Below are 16,245 nucleotides of genomic sequence, written 5' to 3'. Positions count from 1 at the left end.
TAACTAGGATCTTGGGATTTAATGGGGAAGTTGCAATACAAGGAAACCTTTTTTGTCTGTCCACCTGGTAATCTCCCATGATGGAGCACAGAATAGCGTGTCTGTTTTGGTGGTGGTGGGGGCCTGGTGTGTGTGTTTTGAGGGGGTAGAGTAGGGTGTGTGTGTTTTTGTGGGGGAGGGTGGCTTTGGTGGGCAAGCATGGCAGATCTCAATCTCCAATTGGACCTGATGACTTGCAAGGCTTGGTGATATGGAGTCTAGGCACCCAAGACATGATTCTCATTGTAGTGGAGTTCTTGAGATGATTTGAAGCTGCAATTATAAAGCATTGCAAGATCAGAGCTCTTGTTGAGAGTTGTACCTGTTCAATTGAAATTCTGGTTCTGCGATGTTTTATAATTTGAAAGGCAGGGATCAATTCATGTTTCCTCATGTTCTCGAATTAAAACTCATTCACGAACGCCAGATTAAAACTTTTGTTTGTGAACACGAAGATTAATTTTTACTTCCTTTTATTGTGAACCTCCCCTATGTCCCTCTTCCTTTCCCAACAGCACCTTTTGGATAAGCTGTGTAAAGAGATTGAAAACGACTTGAGACTGTCTGTGCACACTCACTTAAAATTAGACGATCGAAATCCATTCCGATTCGGCATCAAAGACTTGACAGATTTCTTTTCAATCAAACCAATCCGCTTTTTGAACCGATTCATTGATGTCAAAGGTTTGTTCCTTTATTAGATTTTGGTAAGCCTTATTGTTTGTTATCTTGTCGTCATTTATACAATTTAATAAAACAAATTTGCAACTATTTAACAGCATATGTAACTCACTATCTGGACAAGAATTTTTATAACCTGACAACAGTGGCTATCCATGACTGGGCCACCTACAGTGAAATGAGAAACTTAGCAACCCAGCGCTACAGCCTCTCGATGACTGAAGCACACCTTCCAAGCCAGACCTTGGAGCAGGTAACAACTGAGGGGCTCGTTGTCAGTATTTACCATGATTATTTTACAATGATGGGAATTTTGGTGATATTTGGTGATATTGGAGAGTTTTACATAGAACAAAACCATTCTGATTCTCCTGGGGTAAACCAAGAGTTAAATTCTTGTTTTTGTTTCATCTACATTAATTTTTTATTTTATTTTACCAATTTATCTAGAACCAAGTGACAGTCTCGGGGTGCAGGATCACCCATTTAATCCTAACCAGCTGTATTTCTTGAGGCTTCTAAGGCTTTCCATGTCTTTACACAGAGAATTAGGAATGCAGAGTTAGATTTTTGGACCAGAGAGGAATTATTAGTGAGACAAGGAACAGCAGATGCTGGAATCCTGAGAGTAAAACACACAGTGCTGGAGTAATTAAGTGGGTCAGGCAGCATCTTTGGAGGATGGATTGGCAACGTTTTGGGTTGGGACCCTTCTTCATGGCATGACTAGGTGACATTTCTAGGAGGTTTATGTGAATAGGTCTGGAAAGAGGAGGTGAGACTAGCTTTTAGATTCTACTATGATGCTGAAAGCAGAACCGGTTTGAGGGAATTTGTTCCTTTTCATACCTTCTTTGGGGGAAAAGTCAGTACCAGTTGTAACATTCTTTACTAATTTACAGGGATTAGATGTTCTGGAGATTATGCGAAATATCCATGTATTTGTTTCGAGGTACCTTTACAACCTCAACAACCAGGTACGTTTTTTTAAAACAAGAAATTGTGGTCAGATGATTTTGAGAAGTTTCTCCCGAGTTTGAAACATGATTTTATTACGTATTACAGATCTTCATTGAGCGCACAAGTAATAGTAACCATCTGAATACAATCAACATTCGGCATGTTGCAAACTCAATCCGTACCCATGGAACAGGCATCATGAACACAACTGTAAGTATGAGTTTAGAGCATGTCTGGCACATTTGGCTAACTAGCCGGGAGGAATTGTCAAAACCTCATTCTATATATCCATCAAAAAGTTAAAGCTTCAAAAACATTCAAAGGAATACTGTAGATAGTTAAGTCTGGCAGCATCTGTGAGGGAAAATACAGTTAACATTTTAGATCAATCTTTCATTAGTACTGTGTGTTTAAATCTAATAATTTCATGCGGAGAGAGAGATGAGATTTTCAAAAAGAAACTTTGGAACCATTTGCTCAAAGCAGTAGATGTTGCTTGTTCTCCCTGTGAGAAAATTGATCCAAGAATTTATATATTTTAAAAGACAGTGCTGGAGTAATTCAGTGGGTCAGGCAACATCTCTGGAGAATATGGGTAGGTGATGTTTTGGGTCGTGACCCTTGAGACAGTCGACCCAAAATGGTGCCTATCTATTTTCTCCAAAGAAGCTGCCTGACCCGCTGAGTTACTCCAGCACTTTAGCGCCAACCATTGATCACCTGTACATTGGTTCTATCCTGCAGACTGTACAGAAGTCAATTAACCTACAAACCTGCATAAGTTTGGTATGTGGGAAGAAACCGGAGTACCTGGAGACAGCCCACACGGTCACAGGGAGGACATTACAAACTCTATACAGACAGTACCCATAGTTGGGATCCAACCCAGGTCTCTGGCACTGTACGGCTGCAACTCTACTGCTGTGCCACTGTGCCATCCAGGGACAATGGCGGACAGTTAAGGGCACTGTACCTCGGTACAAGTGGCAATAAACTAAACTAAGCAGCTTCCCTTTATTTATCTAAACCAATCATGACCATCTACTCCTGGACGAAACCTCCTAAGCATTCCACTCAGAGAGCTGCAACAGGTCCTCCAGTCTGACCTTGAAGCTGAAAACCCTCATCTTTGGAACCATTCTGTTTTCTCTGAATCCCTCGTACTTCCAAAGTGTGGCAATCACAATTAACATATTCTTGGAAGAGTCAGTCAGTCAGACCTAATTTGTAAAAAGGGAAATTGAGTTAATGTTGCAGGTCAAAGAATATCCTCTTTACCCTATCCATCACTCTTGCATCCTCTGGATCTTGAAGCTAGCCTCTACTCTCTTCCCAATTCTAATGAGCAGACTGCAACTTGAAACGTTACTTCTGTTTCTCCCTCCACAGATGCTGTGTGTTTACACCTTTTTGCTTTTACAGATTTACAGCATCTACAATTTTGGGGTTTTCACTGTGTAATGTATTCCATTAGATACTGGATCTGAACCTTGGCTGTAAACGTTACAATGTTACTCAAACTATCATTGCAATTTGTTTTCTAGGTCAATTTCACCTACCAGTTTCTGAGGAAAAAGTTCTATATTTTCAGCCAATTCATGTACGATGAGCATATCAAGTCTCGACTAATCAAAGACATTCGGTTCTTTAAGGAGACAAAGGACCAAAATGATCAGAAGGTATCAGCAGAACTTCAAGATAGTATTTTAGATCTCTGTTCAGCAGTTTGTGTCAGGTACAGTGATGAGACTGTTTCAATTGGTTAGGGGGTGGGCTAGTATCTAGCCATAGGACTCATTGCCCAAGATGGAGACCTTTGCTCCATTCAGGCAGCCACAGGACATGAAAGCCACAAAAGCTGGTCTGGAATGTAGTCTCCATTCAGGACTGAGGTGAATGAGCTGCGTTCTTAAAGCAAGCACAGGCAGATATTCTGTAAGTTCAGACTGCTCTAGAACCGTCCCTAATGAGTGGTGGTGGGTTTATAGTGAGGCTGGATTCCTGGATCTCTCCACTAATGCTGGGTATGTCAGCTCTTGGCCTCATGGCAGCATCTCAGTAACATTAACCAGCCTGGCTTTCAACTTCCTTTAGACTTTTTTAGACACGGCATGGAAACAGGTCCTTCGCCGATCAGCGATCACCCTGTACACTAGCACTATCCAAGACAAATTGTTGATGTTTACACCTAGAGATTTGACTCATACACATCAGCATGATTGATGCAGATCAGGGCAATGTACTGTACTTGCTGAAGTTGATCACTTGCTCCTTAGTTTCCTGATGTTGAGGGAGAGTTGTTGCTTTGACAACATGCTGCTAAGTTTTCCATCTCTTTTCTGTACTTTAAGACTCAAATCTTTTTATGGGAGGAAGAAGAGTCATGGAGTGGAAACAGGCACTTCGGCCCAACTTGACCACACCAGCCAACAATGTCCCAGCTACACTAGTCCCACTTGCCTGCACTTGGTCCATATCCCTCCAAACCTGTCCCATTCATGTACCTGTCTAACTGTTTCTTAAACGATGGGATAGTCCCAGCCTCAACTACCTCCTCTGGCAGCTTGTTCCATACACCCACCAATCTTTGTGTGACAAAGATACCCCTCAGATTCCTATTAAATCTTCCCCTTCACCTTGAACCTATGTCCACTGGTCCTCGATTTCCCCTACTCTGGGCAAGAGACTCTGTGCATCTACCTGATCTATTCCACTCATGATTTTGTACATCTCTATAAGATCTCCCCTCATCCTCCTGAGCTCCATGGAATAGAGACCCAACCGACTCAATCTCTCCCTATAGCTCACACTCACTAGTCCTGGCAACATCCTTGTAAACCTTTTCTGAACCCTTTCAAGCTTGGCAATATCTTTCCTATAACATGATGCCCAGAACTGAGCACAAAATTCTAAATGCAGTCTCACCAACATCTGAAACACCTGCAACATGACCTCCCAATTTCTATACTCAATACCACTTTATCTACCTGTGTCTCGACCTTCAAGGAGCCATGCACCGTACTCCTAGATCCTTCTGCACTACACCACTCCCCAGAGGCCTACCATTTACTGTGTAGGTCCTGCCCTTGTTTGCAAATAGTTGCAAAGGAAGAAATATAAGCAGAGTTATTGAACAGTATCTAATTTGTGATTTCCATGGAAAATTGCATGGATTTTCCAGTGCTATCACTGAAAATTGCGTGCAAGTATCAGTGCGATTTCATTTTATGGCTGACTTCTCCACTGTGTGACATTAAACAAACCTCCTCTTGTTCACAGTATCCTTTTGATCGTGCAGACAAATTCAATCGTGGCATCAGGAAACTTGGTCTAACTCCGGAGGGACAGAGCTACCTTGATCAGTTCAGACAGCTTATTAGCCAGATAGGTAAGAGGCTGAAAGTTTGAGCTGATCCTATTTCTGGTTTCCTCTCTTGTTTGTCGATGCAAATTACACTTTTCTAGTTTTACAGAAACAATGTAGTGATGGGAGGCGGCATTGGGGCCTGTTGGTGGGTTTTCGGCAATCAAGTCATTGGTGAGACATTGTATTGTAAGCAATTCTGGTCGACCAAGGATAGAAAGTGGTCTCTTTCAGTGCAGTGTATTTCACGTAACATGTTTTCAGAGGGTTAATTTGATCTTTCAATACTATTCATGTATGGAAATTAAACACTATACCCTATAAATGAGTGTTGAGATAAATGCAGCCAGTGCAAGTTCATCCTCCTGGTTGTGAGAGCACACGATGACGAGGATGTTCATCTATTGTTTTCCAGGGAATGCCATGGGCTACGTTCGGATGATACGATCCGGTGGACTACATTGTTGCAGTAATGCTATAAGGTTAGTTTAGTTTAGCGATACAGCGTGGAAACAGGCCCTTCGGCCCACCGAGTCAGCACTGACCATCCCTGCACACTAACACTATCCTACACACAAAAGGGACAATTTACAATTTTACCGAAGCCAGTTAACTTACAAACCTGTGCATCTTTGGAGTGTGAGAGGAAACTGGAGCACCCGGAGAAAACTCACGCAAGTCACAGGGAAAGCACACAAACTCCGTACAGACAGCACCCATAGTCAAGATCTCTGCCGCTGCACCGCCATGCCACCCCAAATTTTGAAAGTGGGACAATTTGAAAGTTTCAATTAGGAAGCAATGTACAATTGTCCCACACATGCTGGAAGCTGCAAGAAGTTTGTAATGACTCAGTTATGTTTTAGGTTTGTTCCAGATTTGGAGGATATTGTGAACTTCGAGGAGCTGGTGAAAGAAGAAGGACTTTCTGAGGAAACTCAGACAGCTGCCAGGTAATGTCAACGGGCTCTGGGTGTGATTTTTAAATTCCTACCTTGTCCGATAGAAACCAGAAACTGCTATGTAAATTTTTGAATTTTTATTACCATCATATTCTCTTCCTAGGTTCAGGTTTTTGTTCACCAGTGAAAAGCCTTGTTTTGCATCAATCAGATCATGTATCAGACGTAAATATAATCATGTCAATCTCAAGTGGAGATCTCTAGGTAGAGCAAAGGGGAAGAAGACAAAGTGCAGAGTTCCTTAGGCAAAGTCCAATGTCCGCAATGAGGTGGACGTGAATCGACAGTATCCGAGCTCATGGAAGTTCAGAAGCCTGATAACGGGAAGAAGCTTTTCCTGAGTCTGCAGGTGCATGCTTTCAAGCTTTGCATTTCTTGTCCGATGGGAGCAGGAAGGAGGAGGAATGAAGGGAGAAGCAGTGAGCCAAATCTTTAATTGTTGAGGCAGTGTGAGGTGTAGATGGACTGGGGAGTCTGGTCAGTGTGATGGACTGGGCGACATCTACAACTCTGCAAATTCTTACGGACTTGGGCAGAGCTGTTCCCATACAAATCTGCGATGCAACCTGACAATATACTTTTGGTTGAAGTTTGTAAGAGTCATTGGAGACATGCCGAATTTCCTCAGTCTCCTCAGGAAGTATTGGATGACCTTCTTGGCTGTCACATCAATGTGGTTGGTCAATGTTAGATCATTGGTCATATTAATGTCAAGGAAATGGAAGCTCGCAATCATTTCCACTCTGGCACCATTGAAGCTGATTGCGGCGTAGACTCCACCACTTCCACAAGTCAATAACTAACTACTTTGTCTCGTTGACTTTGAAGGAGAGGTTGTTGTCCTGACACTGTTACTAAGCTCTCTTATCTTTTTTTGCTCTTAATGTACATAATTCAGCTGATCTGGACCTGTTTTTCTCATAGTTTGTTTTGTGATTGGTTTGAATTTCTAGACCTGATTAATTTGTAATTGCTCACAATTAAATGTTTTGTGAGGGTTTACATTTTGTTTTTTCATATTAGACAGCTGGACTCTGTGCTCACTGATCTCACCAGAAACTCTGCAGAAGGCACTGAATATTTCAAGATGCTGGTGGATGTATTTTCCCCTGAATTTCGCAGCTCTAAAAATATGCACCTACGTAACTTCTACATCATTGTTCCACCGCTGGTACGTGTGTTTGTTCATCTGCTTTTACACCTTTGCACATTCTGATACAACTCCATCTGCAATAGCATGAAGCTGCAGAAGGATCATTAGAACAGGACGTATACTTGTCACATCCACACTTCGTGATACATTTGAATTGTATGTACGGTTCATTTGCAAAATGCACAGTAAGGAATTGGTTGAAACTCTGGGGTTTCTCTGCATTTTAAGGACACTGGAAATTGTGAGACCAAAATGCCACATTGAGCACAAAACGTGGTGGCTACCGGCGACGGGTGTTGAAGGGGGTTGTGTGCCGAGAAAATGGGCTGTGTTGTGATTTTCAATAAGCCAATGCCATGTCGCATGTATGCATCAAGAAATAAGTTGGGGGAAAAAAAAGTAAATTTTGTGTTGATCCATTTACCCTTTTTCACACAAATTGCGAGAGTGTGAATTTTATACTATAGCTCAAATTTTGGGTAATGATCTGTAAATTCTGTAAGGGTGAATTTCCATAACCTGAATGGCCTTGATGCGTCACAGTAGCGCAGCGATAGAGCTGCTACCTCACAGTGGCAGAGGTTCTGGTTTAATATTGATTATGGGTGCTGTCCAAGAAGTTTCTATGTTCTCCCTGTGACCATGCGGGTTTTCTCCAGGTACTCCAGTTTCTTCTCACACTCCAAAGATTTTTAGATTTTTTTAGATTTAGATTCTACAGCGCGGAAACAGGCCCTTTCGGCCCACCAAGTCCGCGCCGCCCAGTGATCCCCGCACATTTAACACTATCCTACACATACCAGGGACAATTTTTACATTTTACCCGGTCAATTAACCTATAAACCTGCACGTTTTTGGAGTGTGGGAGGAAACCGAAGATCTCGGAGAAAACCCACGCAGGTCACGGGGAGAACGTACAAACTCCATACAGACGGCGCCCGTAGTCAGGATCGAACCTGAGTCTCCGGCGCTGCATTCGCTGTAAGGCAGCAACTCTACCGCTGCGCCACCGTGCCGCCCAAACCCGTGCAGGTTTGTAGGTTATTTTGGTAAATTGTCCCTCGGATGTAGAACACGAAAGTGGGATAACTGAAGATTAGTGCACGGATGGTCAGCTCGGACTCGGTGGGCCGAGGGGCCTATTTCCGTATCTCTAAAGTAAAACTTAATGTGGGGATCATCTGTTCCAAGATGTGTACACGTGATCTTTACATAGATAGTTACCAAGAGGTATTATTATTCATTTATAGGATGTGGGCATCAGTGGCAAGCTCAGCATTAGTTATCCATGCCCAGGCAGTGGTGAGCCACCTTTCTCGTTTTCTTTGTTTGAATGTGGTGCTGGCTCGAAGGGCCGAATGGCCTACTCCTACACCTATTGTCTATTGTCTAATAGCAATCAAGTTAATAATAATAAAATTAGTTCTAAACCTCACTATCCCCTATTATAACCATATGCCAACTACTTGCCGGCTCAATCCATCAGTCTACAATCTCTGCAAGCTCTTTGTGTCAATCAGTCAGGCAAGAAGACACTCCTCTCCTAAAGGTGTTTGGATCCCAGGTGTCTTGACAAAAAATACTCAAGCTCATGGGACCTTCCATTTGAATGGATGAGTTTAGTTCCAACAACCCAGAGAGTTGTGAATTTGTGGAATTCTCTGCCACAGAGGGCAGTGGAAGCCAAATCACTGGATGGATTTAAGAGAGAGTTAGATAGAGCTCTAGAGGCTAGTGGAGGCTAGTGGAATCAAGGGATATGGGGAGAAGTCAGGCACGGGTTATTGATTGTGGACGATCAGCCATGATCACAATGAATGGCGATGCTGGCTCAAAGGGCCGAATGGCCTCCTCCTGCACCTATTTTCTATGTTACTATGTAACAAGGCAGCACGGTGGCACAACAGTAGAGTGCTGCCTCAGCGCCAGAAACCTGAATTCCATCCTAGCTGCTGTGGTGCTGTCCTGGGTGCTATGGGCACTGTCTGTATGGGATTTGTATGTTCTACCCATGACAGCGTGGGTTTTCCCAGGTGCTCCTGTTTCTTCCCACCTCCAAAGACATACAAGTTTGTCGATCAAATGGCTTGATATCATTGTAAATTGTTCCTTGTGGGTACATAGGATAGTGTTAGTGAACAGGGATCGCTGGTCGGTGCAGACTCAGTGGGCCGAAGGGCCTGTTTTGCGTTGTATCTCAATTAAATTAAACACCCGTAGCTCAACGCTATTCAGAAAAAAGTCTGCTTTGCTGTATATTCATTCCCTCCACTACTGACAGTGAATACCATGTGGACAGGAGATGCTGTCCTTATAACAGGTATAACAGGTATAACAGAGCTTTATTTGTCGTTCGGTACCGAAGTACCGAACGAAACTACATAGCAGTCATAGAAAAAAAAAAAGAACACAAGACACATGACCCCAACACAAACGTCCATCACAGTGACTCCAAACACCCCCTCACTGTGATGGAGGCAACAAAACTTCCACTCTCTTCCCCACGCCCACGGACAGACAGCTCGTCCCCGACCGACCCGCACAGTCCCCGCACCGGGCGCTGAAACGTCTCGCGGCCGAACCGGGCGATGAAAGGCCCGCGACCAAGCCTTGCGCAGCTAAGTCCCGCAGCCGAGCCGCACCAGCGGTGAAAAGTCCCGCAGCCGAGCCGCACCGGGCGGTGTTAAGTCCCGCAGCCGAGCCGCACCAGCAGTGAAAAGTCCCGCAGCCGAGCCGCACCGGGCGGTGTTAAGTCCCGCAGCCGAGTTGCACCGGGCGGTGTTAAGCCCCGCAGCCGAGCTGCACCGGGCGGTGTTAAGCCCCGCAGCCGAGCTGCACCGGGCGGTGTTAAGCCCCGCAGCCGAGTTGCACCGGGCGGTGTTAAGCCCCACAGCCGAGCTGCACCGGGCGATGTTAAGCCCCGCAGCCGAGCTGCACCGGGCGATGTAAGTCCAGCGGCCAAGCCGCACCGGGATGTAAAGTCCAGCGGCCAAGCCGCACCGGGATGTAAAGTCCAGCGGCCGAGCCGCACCGGGGGATGTCAATAGAACAAATCAAAAGGGAACAGCAGATTTCCTTGCTGAATGTTGACCAGTTGGTGTTTTACTGCAGCCTGGTCATCCATGCTAGATCAGCACCTTTACTGAAATCCAGACTTTTGTTAATTAAAGTTAAATTTGCAAGCCTTGAGATGCTGTCTCTGATTTACGTTTGTTCTGTAACTTAAGGACAAATGCCACTGTTGCAGTGCAGAGGAGGACTTTCCCAAAAATTGCAAAGAGTTTAATAAGATAATGACCCTAAATCTTTCTTGGAAAACACAAGTCATTGTAGGTAATAGATTAAATGTAACAGTTGTTAATTTTATTTTCAGTTCTCTATACATTAATGATTGTACCTGGTTCTTTCCAGACTTTGAATTTTGTCGATCACTCGATAAGCTGCAAGGAGAAATTGAATAAGAAGAATAAATTTGGAGCTGCATTCACCGATGACGGGTTTGCAATGGGTTGGTCAGAATCTACCCTTTGACGTTTGTTTGTAATAACTGATTTCGCATTGACATTTTCCTGGTACTCCCTTTTGCTAACGACTGAAGGATTGTCAAGGTCAAGTCGAGGGTGTTGTATTGATTAACAAGAAAGACCCATGATTAACAAAAAGGAACAGCAATTTAGAGCTCAGGAACCAAACCCATTCAACTAACGCAGTCATTGTTGCAGATAGTTTTGCTGCTGGAACAAGAACCTACAATTTTGTATCTTAATTGGCTTTAGTAAAAAATTGTAAATTGTCCCCAGTGTATAGGATCATGCTAATGTGCGGGGATTGCTGGCGGCACGGACTCGATGGGCCGAAGGGTCTGTTTCTGCACTGTATTTCTAAAATAAACTAAAGTAAAGATGCCTCTCAGTCTCCATTCTAAACTCTGTATCCAGATATTCGAAGGTGCTAGATTAATGAAAATGGCAATGTGTGTTCATACTTCTGTACAGATTGCAACTGGAGGTTTAAATGAGTCTTGTGTGGAATTGGACCTATCCTTACTCCAGTCTAGACTGGACCCAGGATGCTACCAGTAATCTTTATGAACTTGCACCTTCGGCAGGTTTAAGCTACATGGAGAGTGACACAACCTCTCCAAGCTGCAACTATTGTACAGAGCCGGTTGTCCTTCCCTAAACCACCTACAGTGCCGACTGCTACTCTCTAAACAGCCCACCTCATCTCATTAACGCTTTCTTCTGCATTTGTTGGGAAAGTTGTGGGGGTTAATTTAAATGTTTAGTTGCAGCACCGATTGGAGAGGGGCACCATTTTCTTTGTCACGGGCTGGTGTGCATTACCAGTAGTTTTTCCAGGTGAGGCCCCCTTGGGTGTTCAGACTTCTCCAGCGCTCAATTGCTTCAGAGGTCCCATCATATGACGTGTTGAGGCCATTGAAATCATTGCCCTGCTGTCATGTATTCATGGCCCCCTCTCTGTGTGAATCACTAATGGTTCTTTTCATTGTTCCAGGTATTGCCTACATTCTCAAACTGCTGGATCAGTATCAGGAGTTTGACTCGTTGCACTGGTTTCAGTCTGTGAGAGAGAAGTACTTGAAAGAAAAGCATGCAGTTGTCAAACAGCAAAATGTCCAGTCAACTAATCAGGATGAAAAGCTCATGCAAACAATGAATCTAACCCAAAAACGTTTGGAAATCTATTTACAGGTATTGAACAGCTCCCCTTAAAGTAACGTATGAGTATATTTAGTTATACAGCTTGGAAACGGGTCCTTTAGCCCAACTTGCCCACACTGGCCAGCTGCATACGAGTTTCACCTATGTGCATTTGCCTCATATCCCTCTAAACCTGTCCTACCCATGTACCTGTCTGAGTGTTTCTTAAATGTTCCCACAACTACCTCCTCTGGCAGCTCGTTCCATATATCTGCTACCCTTTGTGTAAAAAAAAAAATTCCCCTTGGGTTCCTATTAAACCTTTCCCCCCCTCACTTAAACCTATGTCCTCTGGTTCTTGAGTCCCCTACTCTGGGCAAGGGACTCTATGTGTCTACCCGATCAATTCCTCTCATGATTTTGTACACCTCTATAAGATCACCCCTCATCCTTGTGCACTCCAAGGAATAAAGTCCTAGCCTGCTCAGGCCCTCGTGTTCTGGCAACATTCTCGTAAATCCTCTCTGCACCCTTTCCAGCATGACAACATCTTTCCTATAACACGGTGCCCAGAACTGAACACAATACTCTCAATGTGGCCTCACCAACGTCTTATACGACAGCAACATGACCTCTCAACTTCTATACTCCTTGCTCTGACTGATGAAGGCCAATGTGCCATGTTAGACTTTCCAAAATGCAGCACCTCGCATTTCTCTGTATTAAATTTCGCCAACCATTCCCCAGCCCACCTGCCCAACCATTCCCCAGCCCACCTGCCCAACCATTCCCCAGCCCACCTGCCCAACCATTCCCCAGCCCACCTGCCCAACCATTCCCCAGCCCACCTGCCCAACCATTCCCCAGCCCACCTGCCCAACCATTCCCCAGCCCACCTGCCCAACCATTCCCCAGCCCACCTGCCCAACCATTCCCCAGCCCACCTGCCCAACCATTCCCCAGCCCACCTGCCCAACCATTCCTCAGCCCACCTGCCCAACCATTCCCCAGCCCACCTGCCCAACCATTCCCCAGCCCACCTGCCCAACCATTCCTCAACCCACCTGCTGCAACTTTTGACAACCATCTTCACTATCTACAATACCACAATTCGTGTGATCTGCAAACTTGCTAACCCTGCCATGTATGTTCTCATCCAAGTCATTGATATGGTGACAACGAAGATGAAAGTAATCTCCCATAACCTCCAAATAGTTGTGGTAACGTGATAGAACAGTGGGCTTGTTCGTGGCAGATGGGTAAAGGGTTCCTCGTGCTTTAGGGTAAAGCCTTGTTGTTTGTGAAATTGGTTGAACTGGTCTGAATAGTGGGAGTCACGAGAAAGGCTTCTTGGTGATGATGTTGATTCCACTGGTTTCTGTGTCCAGGAGTTCGAGCTGCTGTATTTCTCACTAAGTAGTGCCAGGATTTTCTTCCGAGGAGATCAGACAGCAGCTGAAGAAAGTCAGGAGCAGAAAGAGAAAGAAGGCAAGTGTTCATCGTGAATGCATTAATGTCTCATGACCTGTGGGTATTGAACTGGGTTGTCAAACTTGTACACTTACAGTGTGGTGCCGTGAAATGATGTGATAGTGGGTCATGGCAGTATCACAGCAATAAGGAAAGTTCGGTATTTAATACTTCTCAGTCGGCAAACCAACACCAAAGGAGAGATAAGCTGCAGTATACAGGGCTCTCCAGGTAACAGATGACCAGATTAAGGAGATCCTGACTACAGGTGCTATCTGTACAGAGTCTGTGCCTTCTCCCCATGATCTGCGTGGGTTTTACATCTTTGTTTACATTTGCATTTCTCTGGGTGCTCCGGTTTCCACCCACACTCCAAAGACATACACGTTGGTTTGTAGGTTAATTGGTTTGGAAAAATTGTACATCGTCCCTAGTGTGTGTAGGCTAATGTCAGTGTGTGGGGATCGCAGGTCATTGCGGACTCGGTAGGCCAAAGGGCCATTTTCTGTGCTGTATCTCCAAACTAAACTGTCCAGACCTCGATTATAACTGTTAGTAGTGAAGCACACTGGGTATTGGAAAGTATCAGTGTATTGATACCGTCATTGATACCGTCACCTCACCTTCTGTCTCCTTTTTCTGTTCGTTTACTTATTTATCTATTTATTTTCTTCTCTATGTTCTAGTAATCCCTGTAAAGCGTCTTTGAGTGTTTGAAAAGCGCTATATAAATGTAAAGCATTATTATTATTATTATTATTGTGTAATATTGGAATAGAAATTGTTTTCTAATCCTCACCAAAATTTGTTATTTGCTTTCTTCAGACGAAACAACGAAACCAGGCATCGGCAATGCAAATAATTTGTCTCCAGAGTCCGTCATGAAATGAAGTTGGGCACCGTGATCAAAGTGAACCCAATCTCCTCACTGCATCTTCCTGTGTTCCTTTCACCCCCTTCGTGCCTCACATTGTTTATTTTGGCTGCTTTTGTAACACACCTGACACTTTCATGTGGGTGGTTTGCTGTCCTTGAAACTTTGCCTGGGTTACTGCCATCAGAGTGTCTGCCTGCAGTTAGACTCTGGTCACTAGTGCCTCATGTGGTGTGAAGGGCTCCATTCAGGGTGAGACAGGGGAACCATTGCTCACAAAAACCATTGTTCATCTCCAATCCACTTCCCTCGTGGATTGTTCCTTGACAAGTGCAGCCTGTTTGGTTCTGCCTGACGCTGGTCCTGTGGAAAGTAATACCAGGGTCAGGATTGAACAGAGTGGCAATGTGTTCATGTGGTGAGATTGAGCTGTGGCTCCATGCAAGGATTGTGCCAGGTTTTGCCTGTTTGCATATTGTTTTGTAGAATTGTGCCTTACAAAATAAAGAATGTTGAGGCTGCAAATCATGCCACCTTGAGCAAATTGTTTTATTAAAAGGAGCACTTGTTATCCATCAATGTTTGGTCCAGTTTGGGAATGCACAAGTCAGCAGGGTTGGCTGCTGATCAAACAGTGACTGTTTTGTTTCAACCTTGTGTTCATTAAAGCTCCAGAATTTGCTTTGCTACAAATGGTGCAGTTGTCAGTGGAATCAGTTGCTTTAAATCGCTCTGTTTCATCTTATACCATTGAAGGGATGCAACAGCCCTCTTTGAGATCACCCCTCATCCTCCTGTGCTCCTAGGAATAGTCTCAGCCCGCTCAACCTCTCCCAAAAGCTCACACCCTCTAGTCCTGGCCATGAAGTGAACTTCATCCCACAGGGACCACATTTTGCAGAAGACTCCAGAAATACGAATCGCGTGGAAACAAGTCCGTCAGCCTAACTTGCCCACACCAACCAACATGTCCCAACTACACTAGTCCCACCTGCCCGCATTTGGCCCATATGCCTCCAAAACTGTCCTGTCCATGTACCTGTCTATAACTGTTCCTTAGATGTTGGGATGGTCTCTGCCTCGACTACCTCCTTTGGCAGCTCATTCCAACACCCACCACCCTTTGTGTGGAAAAGTTACCCCTCTGAATTCCTATTAAATCTTTTCCCCTTCACCATAACCTATGTCCTCTTGTCCTCGATTCTCTGCATCTACCCAATCTATTCCACTCATGATTTTATACATCTCATTCAGATCACCCCTCTTTGAGATCACCCCTCATCCTCCTGTGCTCCTAGGAATAGTCTCAGCCCGCTCAACCTCTCCCAAAAGCTCACACCCTCTAGTCCTGGCAAGTTGAACAAAATCAACTTGTGTTGAAGGATTTCTCTTTTGATTAGTTCCTTGGTCTTTGATAGTCTCCCCGTACGTGAAACATGCTGAATGTAGCCTGTCGCAGTTCCCAGCTCCCCACTTGCTAGTTGGGAGCACCATGTAAACCTCAGGAATACTGGACCAAACAAAACTCTTTGATCAGCTTCAAACATGTTTTGCTCCTTTCAAAATAAAGTGTTAAAAATGACCGCTGGTGCATTTTTCAGTGTACACAACATTGTGTCCTTAGGGGTTTCATGATGCTGGTGTAAAAGTGCATATGATTTATACAGGTTGAAACTCTCCAGTCCAACACCCTGGCACTGACAGATGGTGCACCATAGAACTTGTCCCCACTTGTCATAATTTGAACAGTAGAGACGCCACATGAGGTACGTGAGGGGTCCGTTCCTGGGAACCTGAGGGATACGTTCGTTTACTTTAGAGATACAGCTTGGAAACAGGCCCTATGGCCCTCCAAGTCCGTGCCGACCAGTGATCCCCACACACTAAGGACAATTTAACATTTATACCAAGCCAATTAACCTACATACCTGTACGTCCTTGAGTGGGGGTTGGAAACCGAAGATCTCAAAGCAAACCCACGCAGGTCACGGGGTGAACATACAAACTGTGCAGACAAGTACCAGTGGTCAGGATCAAATCTCTGGCGCTATAATGGAGTAGCTCTACCACTGCACTAC

General features: G+C 44.6%; 1 protein-coding gene across 3 annotated transcripts in view; it reads left to right on the top strand.

Moving 5' to 3' along the window:
- Positions 1-14,695, top strand: part of washc4 (WASH complex subunit 4) — a 74,912-nt gene extending 60,217 nt beyond the window's left edge. For all 3 annotated transcript variants that reach the window (XM_078420061.1, XM_078420060.1, XM_078420062.1), the window contains 13 exons: positions 555-723; positions 819-973; positions 1,623-1,697; positions 1,786-1,890; positions 3,225-3,359; positions 4,960-5,068; positions 5,460-5,526; positions 5,911-5,997; positions 7,030-7,177; positions 10,571-10,667; positions 11,678-11,874; positions 13,212-13,311; positions 14,119-14,695. In XM_078420061.1, the coding sequence (XP_078276187.1) occupies positions 555-723; positions 819-973; positions 1,623-1,697; positions 1,786-1,890; positions 3,225-3,359; positions 4,960-5,068; positions 5,460-5,526; positions 5,911-5,997; positions 7,030-7,177; positions 10,571-10,667; positions 11,678-11,874; positions 13,212-13,311; positions 14,119-14,183 (1,509 nt within the window). In that variant the 3' untranslated portion in view covers positions 14,184-14,695. The remainder of the gene's footprint in view (positions 1-554; positions 724-818; positions 974-1,622; positions 1,698-1,785; positions 1,891-3,224; positions 3,360-4,959; positions 5,069-5,459; positions 5,527-5,910; positions 5,998-7,029; positions 7,178-10,570; positions 10,668-11,677; positions 11,875-13,211; positions 13,312-14,118) is intronic.
- Positions 14,696-16,245: the final 1,550 nt, after the last annotated feature.

Source organism: Rhinoraja longicauda, chromosome 23 (assembly GCF_053455715.1).
Source record: "Rhinoraja longicauda isolate Sanriku21f chromosome 23, sRhiLon1.1, whole genome shotgun sequence".
Classification (NCBI taxonomy): domain Eukaryota; kingdom Metazoa; phylum Chordata; class Chondrichthyes; order Rajiformes; family Arhynchobatidae; genus Rhinoraja; species Rhinoraja longicauda.
This window is presented reverse-complemented; position numbering and strand designations above follow the sequence as displayed.